The sequence below is a fragment of the Salvelinus sp. IW2-2015 genome, linkage group LG25 (assembly GCF_002910315.2).
Source record: "Salvelinus sp. IW2-2015 linkage group LG25, ASM291031v2, whole genome shotgun sequence".
NCBI lineage: Eukaryota > Metazoa > Chordata > Actinopteri > Salmoniformes > Salmonidae > Salvelinus > Salvelinus sp. IW2-2015.
Genome location: NC_036865.1, coordinates 23,393,921 through 23,413,373, shown reverse-complemented (window position 1 = coordinate 23,413,373; position 19,453 = coordinate 23,393,921). Strand labels below are relative to the sequence as shown.

General features: G+C 39.9%; 1 protein-coding gene across 1 annotated transcript in view; it reads right to left on the bottom strand.

The window, feature by feature from the left end:
- Nucleotides 1-7,312, bottom strand: part of LOC111951606 (solute carrier family 22 member 7) — an 18,126-nt gene extending 10,814 nt beyond the window's left edge. Inside the window, exons 1-7 of the mRNA XM_023969785.2 lie at nt 7,043-7,312; nt 5,862-6,278; nt 4,968-5,071; nt 4,720-4,874; nt 4,330-4,498; nt 3,532-3,655; nt 1,056-1,165 (exon numbers count right to left, since the gene is read on the bottom strand). Coding sequence (XP_023825553.1) covers nt 1,056-1,165; nt 3,532-3,655; nt 4,330-4,498; nt 4,720-4,874; nt 4,968-5,071; nt 5,862-6,239 — 1,040 coding nt within the window. The 5' untranslated portion in view covers nt 6,240-6,278; nt 7,043-7,312. The remainder of the gene's footprint in view (nt 1-1,055; nt 1,166-3,531; nt 3,656-4,329; nt 4,499-4,719; nt 4,875-4,967; nt 5,072-5,861; nt 6,279-7,042) is intronic.
- Nucleotides 7,313-19,453: the final 12,141 nt, after the last annotated feature.

Genomic DNA, 19,453 nt, shown 5'->3' with positions numbered 1-19,453 from the left:
AAACCAGTCTATGCAGTACTGCAAACCAGTCCATACAGTACCAGTCCATACACCCGCAAACTAGTCGATACAGTACCAGTCCATACAGCCCCAAAACAGTCTATACAGTGCTGCAAAACAGTCCATACAGCCCCAAACCAATCTATACAGTACTGCAAACCAGTCCATACAGTACCGGTCCATACAGCCCCAAACCAGTCCATACAGTACTGCAAACCAGTCCATACAGCCCCAAACCAGTCCATACAGTACTGCAAACCAGTCCATACAGCCCCAAACCAGTCCATACAGTACCGGTCCATACAGCCCCAAACTAGTCTATACAGTACCAGTCCATACAGAGGAAGATATACTCACCACACTATGCCTGTTATTTAGAGCCAGATATACTCACAACAAACTATGCCTGTTAGTAGAGCCAGATTATATCTCACCACACTATGCCTGTTAGTTAGAGCCAGATATACTCAACAACTATGCCTGTTAGAGAGCCAGATATACTCACCACACTATGCTGTTATTAGACCGAATATACTCACCACACTATGCCTGTTAGCAAGCCAGATATACTCACCACACTATGCCTGTTAGTGAGCCAGATATTACTCACCACACTATGCCTGTTAGTAGAGCCAGATATACTCACCACACTATGCCTGTTAGTAGAGCCAGATATACTCACCACACTATGCTGTTAGAGAGCCAGATATACTCACCACACTATGCCTGTTATAGCAGCAGATATACTAAAGTATAGAGCCAGATATACTCACCACACTATGCCTGTTATTAGAGCCAGATATACTCACCACACTATGCCTGTTAGTAGAGCCAGATATACTCACCACACTATGCCTGTTAGCAGAGCCAGATATACTCACCAACTATGCCTGTTAGTAAGCCAATATACTCACCACACTATGCCTGTTAGTAGAGCCAGATATACTCACCACACTATGCCTGTTAGTAGACCAGATATATCTCAACACATGCCTGTTAGTAGAGCCAGATATACTCACCACACTATGCCTGTTAGTAGAGCCAGATATACTCACCACACTATGCCTGTTAGTAGAGCCAGTCTTCTCATCTTTGGGGTCCTCACCAGGTCCAGGTAGGAGTAGGTCTTGTTATGGTTGTCCATGCCAACCACATCAGACAGGTGCTAAGCAGTATGGGAGAGAGGCTAAGTTAGTTTATTTTTAATTATTAATTAAAATTAATTATTAATTATTTAAGTTGACTGAGAAAACATTCTCATTTACAGCATGGGGAATAGTTACAGGGGAGATGAATGAGCCAATTGTAAACTGGGGATGATTAGGTGACGGTATGAGGGGCAGATTGGGAATTTATCCAGGACACCAGGGTTAACAMRCCTACTCTTATGATAAGTGCCGTGGGATTTTTAGTGACCACAGAGAGTCAGGACACCCATTTAACGTCCCATCCAAAAGACAGCACCCTACACAGGGCAATGGTAGTTTTTTTTAGACCAGAGGAAAGGGTGCCTCCTACTGGCCCTCCAACAGAATCTGGTCTTCCATCCAGYGACCAACCCTGCTTAGCTTCAGAAGCAAGGCAGCAGTGGGATGCAGGGCGGTATGCTGCTGGCTTGGGATAGTTAGTTCCAGTGTGTTACATTTATGGCTAGTGTATACTCCACATACAGTACCAGTCAAAACTTTGGGCACACCTACTCATTCCAGGGTTTTTCTTTATTTTTACTATTTTTTACATTGTAGAATAATAGTGAAGACATAAAAACTATGAAATAAGTTTCACCAGCAATGTCACACCAGGTGACACCAGCAACAGTGTCACCAGCAAAGCACCCCCCCCCTCGCTTCACACCTCCTCTTCCATGCTTCACGATGGGAACCACATATCCGGAGATCATCCATGCACCTACTCTGCATCAACAGACACGTCTGTTGGAACCAAAAATCTAAAATTTGGAGTCATCAGACCAAAGGGCAGATTTCCACCGGTCTAATGTCCATTGTTTGTGTTTCTTGYCCCAAACAAATCTCTTCTTCTTATTGATGTCCTTTAGTAGTGGATTCTTTGTAGCAATTCGATCATGATGGCCTGATTCACACAGTCTCCTCTGAACAGTTGATGTTGAGATGTGTCTGTTACTTGAGCTCTGTGAAGACTTTATTTGGGCTGTAATTTCTGAGGTGCAGCTAACTCTAATGAACGTATCTTCTGCAGCAGAGGTAACTCTGGGTCTTCCTTTCCTGTWGTCACGAATCCCGCTTCCTGAYTCTGTTTTTGCCMGTGTTCTGTCCTGGAGTGTTTTTCCGGTGTCCTGGAACGCACCCTGTCTGGTTGCCGGGCGACGTAGCTAGTTGGGAGATCTCTGATTACCCGCACCTGTATCCCATCAGCTATCTGCACACCTGGTCCTGATCATCACCCKTCCACTTCATAAGCTCTGACCTGACATCCATTCCCTGCCGGATCGTTAGCCATGAACAGTATGTTGTGCCAGCGTATCAGCCTCCAGTTTGATAGTTTGTTTTGTTGTTTTGTACGTCTTGCTTGCCTTGAACTTACCTCCGTTTTTTTCTGTCTACAGTCATTCACCCGGAACACGCATCCCATCCCTACCTGGTCGTCGGTGACTTCAGTTACTTCCTTGGATCTGCTTACTCAATTCCATCAACTCACCTCCGCTGCCCGCTCCGCTACTTGGATTTTTCTATCACTACATTTACACTTGTAAATAAATACTCACCTTCGTCTTACTCTCCTTGTCCTGGTCTGCTTCTGGGTTCTACTTTAGAGAATCGTGACACCTGTGGAGGTCCTCATGAAAGCCAGTTTCATCATAGCGCTTGATGGTTTTTGTGACTGCACTTGAAGAAACTTTCAACGTTCTTGAAATTTTCCGGATTGACTGACCATGTCTTAAGTAATGATGGACTGTCGTTTCTCTTTGCTTATTTGTGTAGTTRTTGCCATAATATGGACTTTGTCTTTTACTAAATAGGGCAATCTTCTGTATACCACCCCTAACATGTCACAACATAACTGATTGGCTCAAACGCATTAAGAAGGAAAGAAATTCCACAAATGAACTTTAACAAGGCACACCTGTTAATTGAAATGCATTCTAGGTGACTACCCCATGAAGCTGGTTGAGAGAATGCCAAGAGTGTGCAAAGCTGTCATCAAGGCAAAGGGTGGCTACTTGAAGAATCTCAAATATAAAATATCAAATGCATTTTGATTTGTTTAACATTTAGTTGGTTACTACATGAMTCCATATGTGTTATTTCATAGTTTTGATGTCTTCACTATTAMTCTACAATGTAGAKAATAGTKAAAATAAAGCAAAGCCCTTGAATGAGTAGGTGTGTCCAAACTTTTGACTTGTACTGTATATTTGTGCTTCAAACCTATGCTCTTTCTAACACCTCATAACTGTAATAAATCTGTATAAATGATTGCATGCCATGTGCATTTTTGAATAAGAGTAATTATTAGCAGTAAATACTAGCAACTGAAAATTGTTGCATTTACCTCAAGTTTGATTTTGGACGTGAAGTCCTTTCTGTTGTTAAAACGAGCACATTTCTCCAGGTAAAGATGGGCTCTTTCCACTTTGCCATTGGCTATGAGCCACCTGGCAGACTCAGGGAGCCACCTGCAGTGATGATGAACCATTACAATGGGTCAAAGCACAATAATAACCAGTTCCCTGCATAATGTAGTGAATTTGGAGTGTAGCCTCAAATCCTGCCTCAAACTTGGGTTCCTGTGACTCGCAGTTCAACACTTCAACTGTTATGCCAAGAAGTGGTCCGACCCTCTTGAAGAGGCCACTAAGGACCTTGTCCTAAGGTCACTACAATACTGTAGTGAACTATATTTAAGCAATAAGGCCCGAGGGTGTGTGGTATAGAGAGTGCCTGAATACAGCCCTTAGCCGTGGTAAATTGGCCATATAACACAAACCACAGAGGTGCGTTATTGTTATTATAAACTGGCTACAAATGTAACTACAACAGTAAAAAATACATGTTTTGTCATACCCGTGGTATGCGGCCTCATATACCACGGCTTTCAGCCAATCAGCATTCAGGGCTCGAACCACCCAGTTCATATTATACAGTAGTTTACTGTATGTGATGCAAAATTTGGAATGTGCATTATTCAGGTGAGTTCTTCTACCCCATGGTGGTGGGTGGGGCTGGTTACACATGTATAGATATGCATCTTCGTCTGCATCGGTATCATGCTGTATCAAAAACATGTCAAATCCAGATATCCATTGATATGTTTAGGATATGGTCCAGATATCACCCAGTGTATTCTTACCACCAAGTGATGATAGCCAAGCCCAGGGGTGCAGAGACAGCTATCATTAGCATCCGCCAATCATTCACTTGATACGCAATGCCCGCTAGCATCATGTTGCCAAACGACCAGGCCATGCTGCCCGTTATACCTATTAATGCCCGGTGCTTAATGTCCACCCACTCCAAACCTTGAAAGAATGTAAATAGAGTTWWWAAAWYWWTTAACAATATTGTTGGGTTTCACTTTACATTAAGTTTGTCTTATACCTCCGTAACAACACTAACTACACTATTAAATACACTGTATTAACATGTTGTTAGGTAATACTTTRATAGCTGCATTTAATTAAATTGCTTAGCAATGGAGTCTAACATTTTGTTCATATGAAATCTATAGAGCTTAGCTTACTGAGAACGGTCGAGATGATGCTGATGCCTGTAAGTCCAAAGCCAGTAAAGAATCTCATCACTCCGAACATGGTATAGGAGTTAGAGAACGCACTGGCAAATCCAAATACCATGGATATGGTATAGGACACCAATAGCATAGGCTTCCTCCCAAACCTGGAAAAGAGCATTCAAGAAACATAGCCACGAATAAATAATTCAATGTAAAGAAAGAATGTAGATATCAGGTATTGGGGTAAAATGACCTACTTGTCAGTGAGGGTACCAAAGGCTATAGCTCCAATCATCACGCCAACAAAGAAAATGGTGGCTGTGGCTTTATTCATGCCTTTTCTGTCACAGACAAGGTCCCACTTTATAGAAAGAGGAGCAATGATAGTGACAGTCAAGAAAGCATGCATTCACAATTCCTATTACATGTACCAGTTGAAGAGGATAATAATAATAATGATAATAGTATGTTACTTAAAGTGGGGACAATATCTAACCAGTGAAATTCTGATTGAATAAATGGGCACAGAATTGCATGTAATGTGACTATAACAACAAACCAGGGAATTTGAAAATAATTGACTAACTCTGAGGGGTCTCATTTAAAACCCTTTTCTCTCTTAATTGTCTTACAGAGTTCTCAATTTGGTTCTGTATTGTGTTCATGGGTCAAGACACTGTATAATTTGCTCAAAGCCTTGGTTAATACAAAATGACATGAATCTGCTGGTCGTAGGTCGGGGGGCCGGAACATCATTATAATCATTKATGTACTGCAAATAGACCACAATTAAGACCAAACGGGCAAGAAGTCTACATTTCATTTGACAATATCATAATCGTTTCATACCTTGATTATATTGAGACAGGATCGATCATACACTGTTTGTCTCTCTATTTAATCATGGGAATACTTGGGAATGGAAATGCCAACGTAAAATAATTTTGAGTTGAATTCCTTTTTTCATTTTAATTTAGAAAACTTTTGGGGTCAAATAAAATCGCTTGCAGGACGAATTTGGTCAATGGGCCGCCTATTGCCTTCCTCTGCTTTATTCCTTTTATCTTGTCAACCTTTGTAATTTGCTTTGGCCTTTGAACCATTAGCATCAGCTATCCATCACTCAACTGATACCATTGGAAGTATTTTACCTCTGTTGCCATAGTGGATTTGAAGGTGCTGTTGTCATATGCCCATCCATTCTGACAGGGGACTGTAYCTAGGTCACTGTRATTGGAGTTGGCCAGGATGTGGAACTGGGGCTCTMGGAACATCTTACAGGAGCTTGGAGTTCCATCTTCCTGTACTGGAACGCTGACAGTCAGTCTCTGCTCCTGAGTCAGATTCCCAAAGAGGCCGCCATCATCCAGAGCGCTGAGGTCACAGTGGTGAGAGGGTACGGCGGCAATGAAGTTATTCAGCAGGAAGTGAAACGGTAGTATCACTCGAGGGACACAGAGCAGAGTGACGATCAGCACCTGAAACCATCCACAGCCATCGATCTCCTCTAGAATGTTTTCAAACTTCATCCTCAKGCTTGGGCAAGAGGGTGATCCTTTGCAATACAGCTAAAAGTGGAAGAGAATCAATTTAATTTAAGCCATGCAGAAAAATGACACATACCCTACTGTGTTGTTTGTATGCAGTCTGCATACAGGAGGGTACTGTATAATACTGTATAATCTGCAATGAGGAAAATGTGAGTGCGCTAATGTGGAGGTAGGATCTTAAATTGGTCACCCTGATCCAGGAGAACTTTCCTTGTTGTGTATTTGAGGTTTCAAAATTAAAAAGGCATCTGAAGTTTGTAATTTCCACAAAAAATGTATCAACCCCTACAAAAATGTCCATTAACTAAAACTCTAAGCTGTTGGGGAGGGGGGGGGGGGGGGGGGGGTGGGGAAAGTTGGCATATCAGCTTTACCGACTTCAGACGAGTCCCGTGGGCTTATGGGGGTTTTACCATACAGACGTTTTCGTGAGAAGACCGATTTTCGGGATTTCTCAGTCTGACAAACATTTCTGTAGCTCGGCCTCCTTCCATGCAGATGCATAAGGCTGACAAATGTGGATGCGATGGATTGAGAAGCAGTCCATGCAACAAAATATCTATTTTTAGCTTAAACTGACAGATTTTGATGGGGGTTTATTGTATTATGTTACTTAGATTGACACACACGCACTCTTAAGGATTTAATTATAATCCACATAAGAATTCACATTTCCTGTTGCTGCAGGAATATTTTCCTGCTGTAGCAAACTGGCTCAAATTAAGATCCTACATCTGTATTCATCCACAGAGCTTGAGAGAATTAAATCATTTAGGACTTACTTAGTAGAGGTCTTGGGTCAAGAGAGGGTGGGCGAGAGACTCTTCTGGCCAGTACTTCCCTCTAGCAGTGGGACCACAGACAACTCTCGGCACAGGTTGAAGTCTTGAGTCCTAAGAGCTAGCCTGCCTTCTGATGTCCTCTCTACTGGAAACACGTCCTTCTCAGGTAGAAACACCTCCACTGGCTTTCCAACAGAAGTAGAAGTAGATAAGTCTCTAAGTCACCTTCGATAAGCTTTGAGGAAATATGTTCCCAGACCCCAGATAYCCAAAATGGGAAACAAAGTTTATGCCACTTCCAGACTCAATCACACTCCCCCTCTCTCCACACCTCCCGACCCCCTGCGCTGGGAGCAGAGTTCAGAAACTAGACTGTTGTGTTAGCTGACAGCTGGACCAGTGTGAGGCAAGCACATTGGCCAAGAGCTGAGCTGTTCTGATTGGAGAGGTGTGACAAACATTTTATAATTTGTTTATATTATATTTTTTTGTCACAAGATATTGGTACGTTGATACACTGTTGACATTGTGCATAAGTCAATATAGTTCATTGTCCACACACACAATGTTTTTCTTTTGAGTGTTTTCACATTCTTGTAATAAATATGCTGTGATACAGAAAAAAGTAGGTACTGACACCAAAGCCTCCTTTACACCTTGTGCTAACATGTGGGTTTTGTGATCTGATCAKTATGATCCAATCACTATCTGATAAAGGTTTGTCACGTATTCACATTGTATTCAAATTTCTCTCTTATGCGTCCACCGTGTTGGCATTGTTACCAGACTATCTGGTGCCTCTTTGCATGCAAACGAATTAGGAATTAACCCAACTTTGATGGCTTAAACACACGTTTTTGCTACCATTCATCATTTCTAAACTATAATTAATTTTAATTGCAGAATGCAGGCTTCAATATTCTAAACTCAAATCACTGCCACAAAACTTACAGAATGTTKAAACTGAAAGATTTTGAGAGRTTAAAAAACGATTATATGGCTTATGATCATATAGTACTTACTARAGCTTACTATACTAGCCCACTATAACCCACTATAATAACTCCAAGACTACAAACCACCCCAAAATAGGTCACAATAACTAATACAAAGCCTATGAAAACCCTATTACTACCATTACTACTTCTACCATTACTACTGCCATTACTACCACTAATACCACTACTAATACTATTTCACAACCATACATACTTCAAGACTAGCAAGCACACCACATTTACTTCAGTTAAWGTCCTTTTCTAGTTGACAGATATTCTTTCAAAATAATACAAATGTATTTATTTTAAGACAATTACTGATGCCATATGTCATTGGTGGCACATGTCAATGATTTTAGAGGCCGGTACTATGATGATTTAAAGGGTGTGAACATGCAGATATATATAGATATACTGTATKTCCTCAATTAAAATAATTAAATATACACTGAGTTTACAAAACATTAAGAACACCTTCCTAATATTTAGTTGCAATATTGACTTGCATTGAGTTCTTCGGGGCATGGACTCTACAAGGTGTTGAAAGCGTTCCACAGGGATGCTGGTCCATGTTGACTCCAGTGCTTCCCACAGTTGTGTCAAGTTGGCTAGATGTCCTTTGGGTTGTGGACCATTCTTTATACACACAAGAAAACGTGAGCGTGAAAAACCCAGCAGTGTTCTCGTTCTTGACACAAACTAGTGCGATTGGCACTTACTACCATACCCCGTTCAAAGGCACTTAAATCTTTGTCTTGCCCCTTCACCGTCTGAACGGCACATATACACAATCCATGTATCCTGTCTCAAGGCTTAAAAATCATTCTTTAACCTGTCTCCCCTCCTTCATCTACACTGATTGAAGTTGATTTAACAAGTGACATCAATAAGGGATCATCGCTTCACACTCAATATATATTCAATTTATACAAATATATTAACACACAAATATGAACCAGTAGTACGCATCACATAAAAGTATGTTTGATCTCAAGCACTGTGTGTATGTTAACTCTGCTCTTCTCAGGAAGCTATGGGCCAATCTATATTTATCAAGATTGTTTTTGTTTCCATTGAATATGTTTGACTATAAAACCTACAGACACTGAAGTAATCATCTAACTGAACTGAGGTTTCCATATTGACCATTGAGAATGTATGTGGTTCTGTGCTAAACAATGAGAATGTAGAGTACATGTTAATGTAAGTTGAAATAATACAGTATAAGAGATGTAAAACTCAGGTCTTGGTATGGTGTTCATTTGAAACCTTCAGTTGATGTATCATTAAAGAGGTTGAACCTGGAAGAACTGTCCGAGATTCCTTGAGTTGTATCCTCACTCCTTTACAAGTCTGACCTCATTATTTGGTCAACAGTAGTTTACTGTTTGCTTTACTCAGTGAATTCGCTTGACATGCTCATGGARTATGGCATTGGATCAATGCTGCTTTTGTTCCACAGCCAAGGAGACACACAAATTACATGTTTGTCTTCAAAAGAGAACTCGTCTTTAGAAGAGTAAAAGGGTCCTGTATTCTTGAGTTCTAAATTAAACAGCTGCACACACTCCTGTACTTCAAATAAAATGTTTGGATGGATGTGTGCATTACTTTAGAACTAGCTATTTTATTAATCATCTGAAGCACTGCCAAGGATTGGATTTATTGCTTGGACAGCAGTTCCAAAATAGATAAAAAAMAAGTTGATGGCCACTTGAACACCATGGTTACAGCCCTAAGCTCTTCATTAGTACCTCTTAGGGCAGGGGGCCCAGACTACATTCAGCAGCTGGCCAAATTGTTTTCACAACATAATTATAAATCATTTGTAGACTGCAAATGTACTGCAAGAAGCACAAACATAATTAGTATTTCACAAAAACATAATCATTTCAAACTTTTATTACATTTGGATAAGATCACACATGTTTCTCAGATTTTCTCAATTAAAATCACCTTGAGCAGATTTCCTGGTGTTTTACATTCTCCTTTGTCCAACAACAATAACAACAACAAATAATAATAATCATGTTTCCTCAGAACAGAGCTGAAGACCCACATGGCATCAAAGCAGCACCACGGTTTTCAAGGTAGCTGTGTATTTCTGKTGATGTAGGCTAGTTGTGTAGCAGTAATACTACATACACATAGCCTCCGGGAGTAGGGGTGCTGCAGCACCCCCTAAGAAAAAAACCCTGCACCCTCCCACCCCAAAGAATCTACCCACGGCCATGTACTGTACGTACAGTAAAAGTTCCTAAGCAAGATTTGATAGAATCCGGCCCCAAGTCTTATTATAGAACCACTCAAGTCAACCAGTTTGTATGACAGAACAACAAGTTGACATATATGTGACTTGTTTCAGGAAAGTAGGCAAATGTCATGCGTCGCTACTTCACAGGAGAGGCATTTGAACGTATTTTWAAAATATTTTTATCAAAATGTGTTTTTTGTCAGAAATGCCTTCTGGAACATGTAAACTTTCATGTGCCTTAATAACAAACGTGTGTGCCATCTGTAAATACAAATATAATTGTTAAATTACGAGTTGGTTTAGTCACGGAAAAAGTCAGGATCCTTCCTGCTAGCCATGATTGGCTGAGATAATGGATGGGCTGGACATGCCGAGAGATGAGTTTGGATTGGTCAGTGATGTAGCACGCCTCTGTCTATAATATGAGCTGGTCAGTATGTGTAGGTAATCCTTTCTAACGCGGCATTTTTGAAAGATATCACGTAGTAGAACTGCAAAAGTGTTGTTCTCCACTTTCTGGAGGACCGAGTTTTGAAATCAGTGGAATGCCCGGTGGAATTAGAGTATGATAGCTAAGGAGATGGAGAAAATTCTGCCGTTTGATTACAAAAATGCAGAGGGAGTCAAAAAGGGAAGACACAGAAGGCTGTTGTATAAAACACCTGTCTACGGGTTACATCTTCAAACTAAGGGCAACTATGGCATCTGTGACAGAGAGGGAGACGCGTCCTTCCATGTATACGGGTAAGATAGTCTAGCTAGCTACATTTCCAGATATTATACGTTTCGAATTTAGTCAGTCGTTTTCATTTCAAGTTAAAGCTAGCTCTGGCTCGCTAGCTAATGTTAAGTGTATGATCTGTGTAGTAATATTATTTGTATCTCAGAGACATTTGCATTGCTAGTTATAGGCTAATGTAAGCTAGCTAGCTAACATTGAACCTGGTTGGTTAGCTACCTGCAGATTCGTGCTGGGTAGTAACATTATGAGTTGGGATTATGGTTAATTGTTTAGCTAGCTAGCTAGCTAGCTACATGTCTAAACAAAAGACTCCACTATGCAAGTAACCATTTCACTACACATTCTGTATCCTGTGCATGTGACAAATAAACTTWGATTTTATTTGATATAGTATGTGTTTACCAGAGTCGGTAATGTGAAGAACATGACTTGCACCAAAGTCAAATTAGGACATAACGTTAGGCCAACGAGACAGTGTCCAAGTTCTAAAATTCTCTGGTAGAATGCTCTGCTTTTATTTTGTCACATTCACAAACGTAAGCTATTTTCTGTAATTGGCTCGCCATTAACTTGTAAACAAGGATCTTGTTGTGAGTTTATTTTTCTCTAATGAAGACAAATGAACTAAAGTGAAGATGTTGCCAGCTATATGATATGGTCATTATTTGAACTGGCTAGCCAGCTAATGTTAAGTTAGCTGGCTAGCCAGTTCAAATAATGACCATATCATATCATATAGCTGGCAACCAGCCAGCTAGCTAACAAGCTATAAAATAACCAAAACATTGTTCAGAAAGTAGCTTTAAGTTGCCTGGTTTGWTAGATTGACATTATATTAAATTAATTTCCAAACGGATGGGGTTATTGGTGTTAAAATACACTAGTTATGCTATTGTGGACCACCAGGCTGCTGATGTCATGCAGKCTGTAGTTTTTGTGATTATACTTTTTCATAATGACAACGATAAGTTTGATGTTGGACGACAATAGAATGTTCATGATGTCACTGCGACAACTGTCGATAGCCCTAGTATAAACGGGGCAGAAGGTAGCCTAGTGGTTAGAGCGTTGGGCCAGTAACCGAAAGGTTTCTACATCGAATCCCCGAGCTGACAAAGTAAAAAATCTGTTGTTTTGCCCCTGAACAAGGCCGTTAACCCACTGTTCCTAGGCTGTCATTGTAAATAAGAATTTGTTCTTAACTGACTTGGCTAGGTAAATAAATAAAAACAGTCTTGAAATCTTTGGTTGTTTAGTATATGGCCTCACATGTGAATCCTTAAAGAGATGGGTGGTGCTAAGGCTTAAGAGYGTGTGAAGGATGGTGTAGACAAAGAAGAGCTCTCCAGTAGGTTTACTAAAACATTCCAGGGCCATTTTCTCAAAAGTGTGGTTACAAGTTTATCAACTTTCAAAGCAGAATTACTTTCCCATATATACAATATTCTAGCTCTGAATCTCTACTTTTAGCCAATGTAAAAAAAACTATTTCAAATTTTGCTACAGAAGACCGAATCGAGCCGGTCGGTCACATATGTAATATTTAAGTGGTAATGCCCGAGAAGCCGGTGTTTGTTGGATATATTGGCACGAGTGTTCATCGAGGGCCGGCAAATCGTGCCAATATATCCAACAAACACCGGCTTCAAGGACATTACCACTTAAATATTACATATGTGACCAACCAACTCTTTCCACAAGATATAGTCCATACCACAAGTCTAGGGTTGCTAGAGATGCGATTCTGTCGTTCGTTCTTTTTGTTCTGTATCCATGGACGGACCAGTCGTTGTTCTTTTTGTTCTGTATCTATGGACGTGACCCAGTCGTTCGTTCTTTTGTTCTGTATCTATGGATGACCAGTCGTTCGTTCTTTTGTTCTGTATCTATGGACGTGACCCAGTCGTTCGTTCTTTTTGTTCTGTATCTATGGACGTGACCAGTCGTTCGTTCTTTTTGTTCTGTATCCATGGACGTGACCCAGTCGTTCGTTCTTTTTGTTCTGTATCCATGGACGTGACCCAGTCGTTCGTTCTTTTTGTTCTGTATCTATGGACGTGACCCAGTCGTTCGTTCTTTTTGTTCTGTATCTATGGACGTGACCCAGTCGTTCGTTCTTTTTGTTCTGTATCTATGGACGTGACCCAGTCGTTCTTCTTTTGTTCTGTATCTATGGACGTGACCAGTCGTTCGTTCTTTTTGTTCTATCTATGGACGTGACCCAGTCGTTCTTCTTTTTTTCTGTATCCATGGACGTGACCCAGTCGTCGTTCTTTTTGTTCTGTATCCATGGACGTGACCAGTCGTTCGTTCTTTTTGTTCTGTATCTATGGACGTGACCCAGTCGTTTCGTTTTTTGTTCTGTATCTATGGACGTGACCCAGTCGTTCGTTCTTTTTGTTCTGTATCTATGGACGTGACCCAGTCGTTCATTCTTTTTTCTTGTATCATGGACGTGACCCAGTCGTTCGTTCTTTTGTTCTTATCTATGGACGTGACCCAGTCGTTCACTTCTTTGTTCTGTATCCTGGACGTGACCCAGTCGTTCATTCTTTTTGTTCTGTATCTATGGACGTGACCAGTCGTCTTCTTTTTTGTTTTTGTATCATGGACGTGACCCAGTCGTTCATCTTTTTTTCTGTATCTATGGACGGACCCAGTCGTTCGTTCTTTTTGTTCTGTATCTATGGACGACCAGTCGTTCGTTCTTTTTGTTCTGTATCTATGGACGTGACCCAGTCGTTCAGTCTTTTGTTCTGTATCTATGGACGGACCCATCGTCAACTGTTTTTTTTGTTCTGTATCTTATGGACGACCCAGTGTTCGTTTTTTTTTCTGTATCTATGGACGTGACCCAGTCGGTCGTTCTTTTTGTTCTGTATCTATGGACGTGACCCAGTCGTTCAGTCTTTTTGTTCTGTATCTATGGACGTGACCCAGGTCGTTCACTTTTTGTTCGTATCTATGGACGTGACCAGTCGTTCGTTCCTTTTTGTTCTGTATCTATGGACGTGACCTAGTCGTTCGTTCTTTTTGTTCTGTATCTATGGACGTGACCCAGTCGTTCATTCTTTTTGTTCTGTATCTATGGACGTGACCCAGTCGTTCATTCTTTTTGTTCTGTATCTATGGACGTGACCAGTCGTTCATTCTTTTTGTTCTGTATCTATGGACATGACCCAGTCGTTTGTTCTTTTTGTTCTGTATCTATAGACGCGACCCAGTCAATAACTTTGAAATGAAGCTGGAGACTGCAAACTAACTGCACTTCATTTCGTATGACCTTTTTTCAATTTACATTTCTTTGTATATATCCATAAAAATTATGCCCCTACACATTCATTACTATYGGACAGTTGGACAACGAAATTGAATATTGAAACAATGTTGCAAATGTCGGAGAGACAGTCTGCCCTGTTGAAAACTAAATGTTAGTCGAAAAGAAATGTGAGATAATGTCTAGATGCTTTTTATAGTGGAGATCAAGTTTATAACTTCCCTGCCTGGGCTGATGAGACAGTGGATTGCGCAGTCAGATGGAACAGAGTAAAAATAGGCATTTTAACGTCATAGATTTAGCTGGTGGTAACTTGTGGAATAGACACCAGCTGGAACGCACTTTTAACCAATCAGCATTCAGGATTAGACTCACCCGTTGTATAAATCTGTAATAGATTTGTTCTGTACTGTAGACTTTGTACAAGTGTCTCTGGGTTTTCTATTTTAATCTTAAATCCTTTGGAAATGGGTAACTGAGGAGACTAATGTGCCAACTCACTTTGCCCCGAAAGAGAAGTGAGGCATGAAAGCAAGGAAGGGCATTGGGGCACACCGGCCGCGGTTTCATTTAATCTTGTGCAATCAAATCAAAATCATGGAATATATATCAGGTCCAAAATGAATGGCACCCTTGACAAAGATGAGTAAAAAAGACTGCATAAAATAAATAATACAAATACTGAGCTACTGAGCAATTGTTCAGAAAAATTGATTTTGTTTAACAAGTAATACTTTTTCTCTCTCAAAGAAATAGGGGTAAAATTATTGCCACCCCTAAAGATTCTTATAAATATAAACAAACAAAATAAAATCTGCATTAACAWTCTACTTTTTTWAAATTATTSTTATCTTAAGGAATGCATTTTGGTCTTCCATGGCTTCCTGTTTTACTGGGGTAGAAAAATGAAGTAACACGCATAGGAAAAAGCAAAGAACTCACAAATGGTTATTGACTTTCATAAATCAGGTAATGGGTACTGGAACAGTGGTAATCTTGCCTGGTATTGAATGCATGCGTATCTTGTCCCCACGCACAGTGAGGAAGATGGTTCTGGAGGCAAAGAAATGTCCAAGGGCCACAGCTGGATAATTACAGAACTTGGTCACATCTTCGGGTCACCAAGTTTCCAAATCTACAAATCTCCTTTGCCAATAGGCTCTTTGGAGCGGTTGCCAGAAAGACACTTTCATTGAGAGCAACCAACAAATGTAAATGCCTGGAGTTTGCTAAATGGCWTTGGCACTTGGATTGGAACAGGCGCTATGGTCAAATGACACGAAAATAGAGCTCTTTGGCCTAGAAAGAAGGATACATATGCAGAAAATAACCTCATACCTACTGTAAAATATGGTGGTGAAGCTTTGCTGTTACAGGGCTATTTTGCTTCCACCAGCTTGGAAAACCAATATGAATTGTATATGTCATCATAATGCAAGAATTCTCCATGTTGGTGAGCTAAACAAAGATAAATATTCAAACCAAGTCAATGGTCAATCCCAACATGAATGAAGCAGGTCTTTATTGTTGACCATCAGTGATCAAATGGCAACTTGTCAGCAAGCTAGTTCATATAATAAGCAGTTAATTGGATAATGATTTACTTCATGAAACACATTCATGCAAAGTTCATCCTGGATTGGGCAGATCGATAGTCCACAGAGAAGGGGAACAGAAAACATATTGAATGTACCCATAACAGAATACTATCTTCGCTCCCTCTTCCTACCATCACATTATGTATTCATTGATAAAGTACTTGTACAACAGTCAATGCTTTAGATTGGATACTTTATCTTGACATTCTTAAAAATGTAGGTACATGTAGTATGTAATACCCTTGATTGGTTAGCATTTTTTCTCATTTCAATTTACATTTAGTTATGAATGCTGTAGTTTGTCATCGCTGCAAGTTTTTTTTTTTCTGATTACATTCCATATTAAGTTCCATCTCTCTCACCAAACAATCTTTTGAATCATGTCAAATTAAACACAGATATTTAACACAGTTTTGTTAGTTTGAATGCAGCAGTATTATTAGAGCTTGAGGAGGTCTCATCCAACAATTTGATACTTCTGAAAAATAAAGTTAACGAAATAAATGCAACTACAATTTTTTTCTTAACACSTCTTTGCTTTATCAAATAAAAATAAAGATTACCTTTGTCTCAAGAYGTAACTATATTATGTACAATAAACTATTATGGAACACCAGAAGCAAGTATATTTCAAGGCATGCCAAATTTCTTAGAAATGCTGATCGGTACAAAAGTAAAATAGATGGACCAATTAAAAGCAAAKTTTTATTAGTGTGAGCCAATGAAATTGCTTCATATTAAACTGTGAATGATTGGCATCACATAGCAGCTCTACCTGAGTGCATGTCTCACTAAATTGTTCAAGACATTTTGGGGTGACATCAGAAAGTTGTTGGGGTATTGTATGAAGCAAAATAAATGGATTTGAAAACGTATTGTATTAGAGTAGATGTTTCGTTGTATTGTAAGTTGTATTATCCTTGTAATTTGATGAGAGAAATTATGATTCCTGTAAGATAAAAGGGTAACACATTATACGTGAAGCACAGAATAACATACTGAGAAAAGACAAAGAAACATAGTGACATTTAAAGTGCAAAATAAATCAAATTCTACAGTGATGAATTTTAATATGTAAGTAGGTACACGGTATGTTCAGAATCATAGGATTTTGTAACTGGTAAAATGTTTAGGAATTAGCAAAATGTCGAAAATGGGAGTGATTGATGATTTACACCTGAAGTAAACATTCTATGAAACTGTATAACTAGCACTAACTACCTCCTCATGTGTATAAACTGTGAAGGACTTTTAAAAATGTTCAAGACTGGGACCCGGAGGAAAATGMGGTAGGGCCATGCTATTTCAATTTTAGTCAGGGGGAGGGTTGAGTATTTTTGGGGGATCTAGTCCAGGTTCGATTAAATGTCATATTGCTCAGTGTTTGAGAAGTAGTTGCTTATTACATCTCAATGTGTGCCCGATGCTGCCCCTCATCCCTGATTATTTGCAGGGTGCGCAATATTAAGTGCTTCTAGTGTGGTCTCAATCAAATGATCCATATTCTATAGGCTATAGGCCTAGGCTATACGAAGAGCATGCTCGGAGAAGCACAGGGCAAAGTTATATTTCCAAGAAAATGTACTTCCCGTGTTTTTGCGCTGCTGGGATGGTGTATATAAAACTAGGCTACACAGCATTATACACTTCAATGGATAGGCTATCCTAATCATGAGCCCCGGCCTGTCCTGCTCTTGCTGATGTAAACCCTTTTGTGCTGCCTAACCAATGACTGTGCTGTATACGTTGGCACTTCAGGAGATGAGTGAATGGCTTCTTTTGAAAATAATGTTTACATTTTTTTATTCCTGTGCGTTCGGACTGGGCCTATTGATGTCCTGTTCAGTTTGAGAGGGAAAGCGTGGCGATGAGAAGGAGGACCGGAGGTAAGKTTGCTACTGCTTTAATTGATTTMAATAAAAACGATATGTTTCGCTGCCCATAATGAATATATTTATCAGACTTATTGACCTCACAATAAGCCCGATTCTAGTAACTTACACAACCTACATTACTATGAAGCACCAGCCACAGATATTTGAGAAGGCTTAATTCATTTAAACGGTTTTCATTTTAATTTGACTTTAGGCTACTAACAACAAGAGGGTTTTGTGTTGAAGACTAAGTCTTCATATTCAAGAAATACGAGCTAGGCCTTCCTAGCTCTCTTTTCTTTGACAAGAGGTAGGTCTTCATATTTGAGATAGGGCTTGTGATTGGCTTGATGAAACATGGCTCAAGCCTGATGAATTTACTGCGTTAAATGAGGCCTCTCCTGGTTACACTAGTGACCATATCCCCACACATCCCYCAAAGGCTGAGATGTTGCTAACATTTATGACAGCAATTTTCAATTTACGACGTTTTRGTCTTTTGAACTGCTAGTKATGAAATCTATGCAGCCTACTCAATCACTTTTATAGATACTGTTTTCAGGCCTCCTGGGCCATATACAGAATTCCTCACTGAGTTCCCTGAATTCCTATCGGACCTCGTAGTCATGGCAGATAATATTTTTTATTTTATTTCGACTCAGTGGGTTTTGTCCAACATGTCTCGGGACCTACGCATTGCCACAATCACACCCTGGTTCTAGTTTTGTCCTGTGGAATAGATATTGAGGATCTAAATGTTTTTCCTCATAATCCTGGAATATTGGACCACCATTTTATTACGTTTTCAATCGCAACAAATAATCTGCTCAGACCCCAACCAAGGATATCAAAAGCCGCYCTATAAATTCTCTGACAACCTAAAGATTCCTTGATGCCCTTCCAGACTTCCCTTCCACACTGGAGTACAAAAACATGTTAAACTTAACCTTACGTAATACCAGATGCAGTCGCACCGCTAAAAACAAAACATATTTGTCACAAGAAACTATCTTCCTGGCATACAGAAATTACCAGAGCCCTGAAGCAAGATTTGGAATGGAAATGGCGCCCCACCAAATTGGAATTCTTCCGATTAGCTTGGAAAGACAGTACCATGCAATATTGAAAAGCCCTCATTGCTGCTAGATCCGCCTACTTTTCCACCCTGATTGAGGAGAATAAAAACAATCCTAAATGTATTTTTGATACTAAAAAGCAGCATTCCCCAAGTGAGGATGGCCTTCACTTCAGCAGTGATGAATTCATGAACTTCTTCAATGAAAAGATCATGATCATTAGAAAYCAAATGAAAGACTGCATATTTATTTCTCCAAAACTCAGTTGTCCTGYGTCTGCACAGAACTCCCAGGACCTCGGATCAATGGAGACACTCAAGTTTTTAAATCTCAACTCTAGACACATTCACAATAATAGTCATGGCCTCTAAATCTTCCAGCTCTAAACTACTGTAAGAGCTTCTTCCTGTGCTTGGCCGTCCTATGTTGAACATAATAAACGGCTACCTATACTCTGGATGTGTACCAAACTCACTAAAAGTGGCAGTAATAAAGCTTCTCCTTAAAAAGCCTTGAGAGATATTTTTTTATAAATATCTGCCAATATCGAATCTCCCTCCCATACCTCTGAAATTGTTATTTAAAAAGCTGT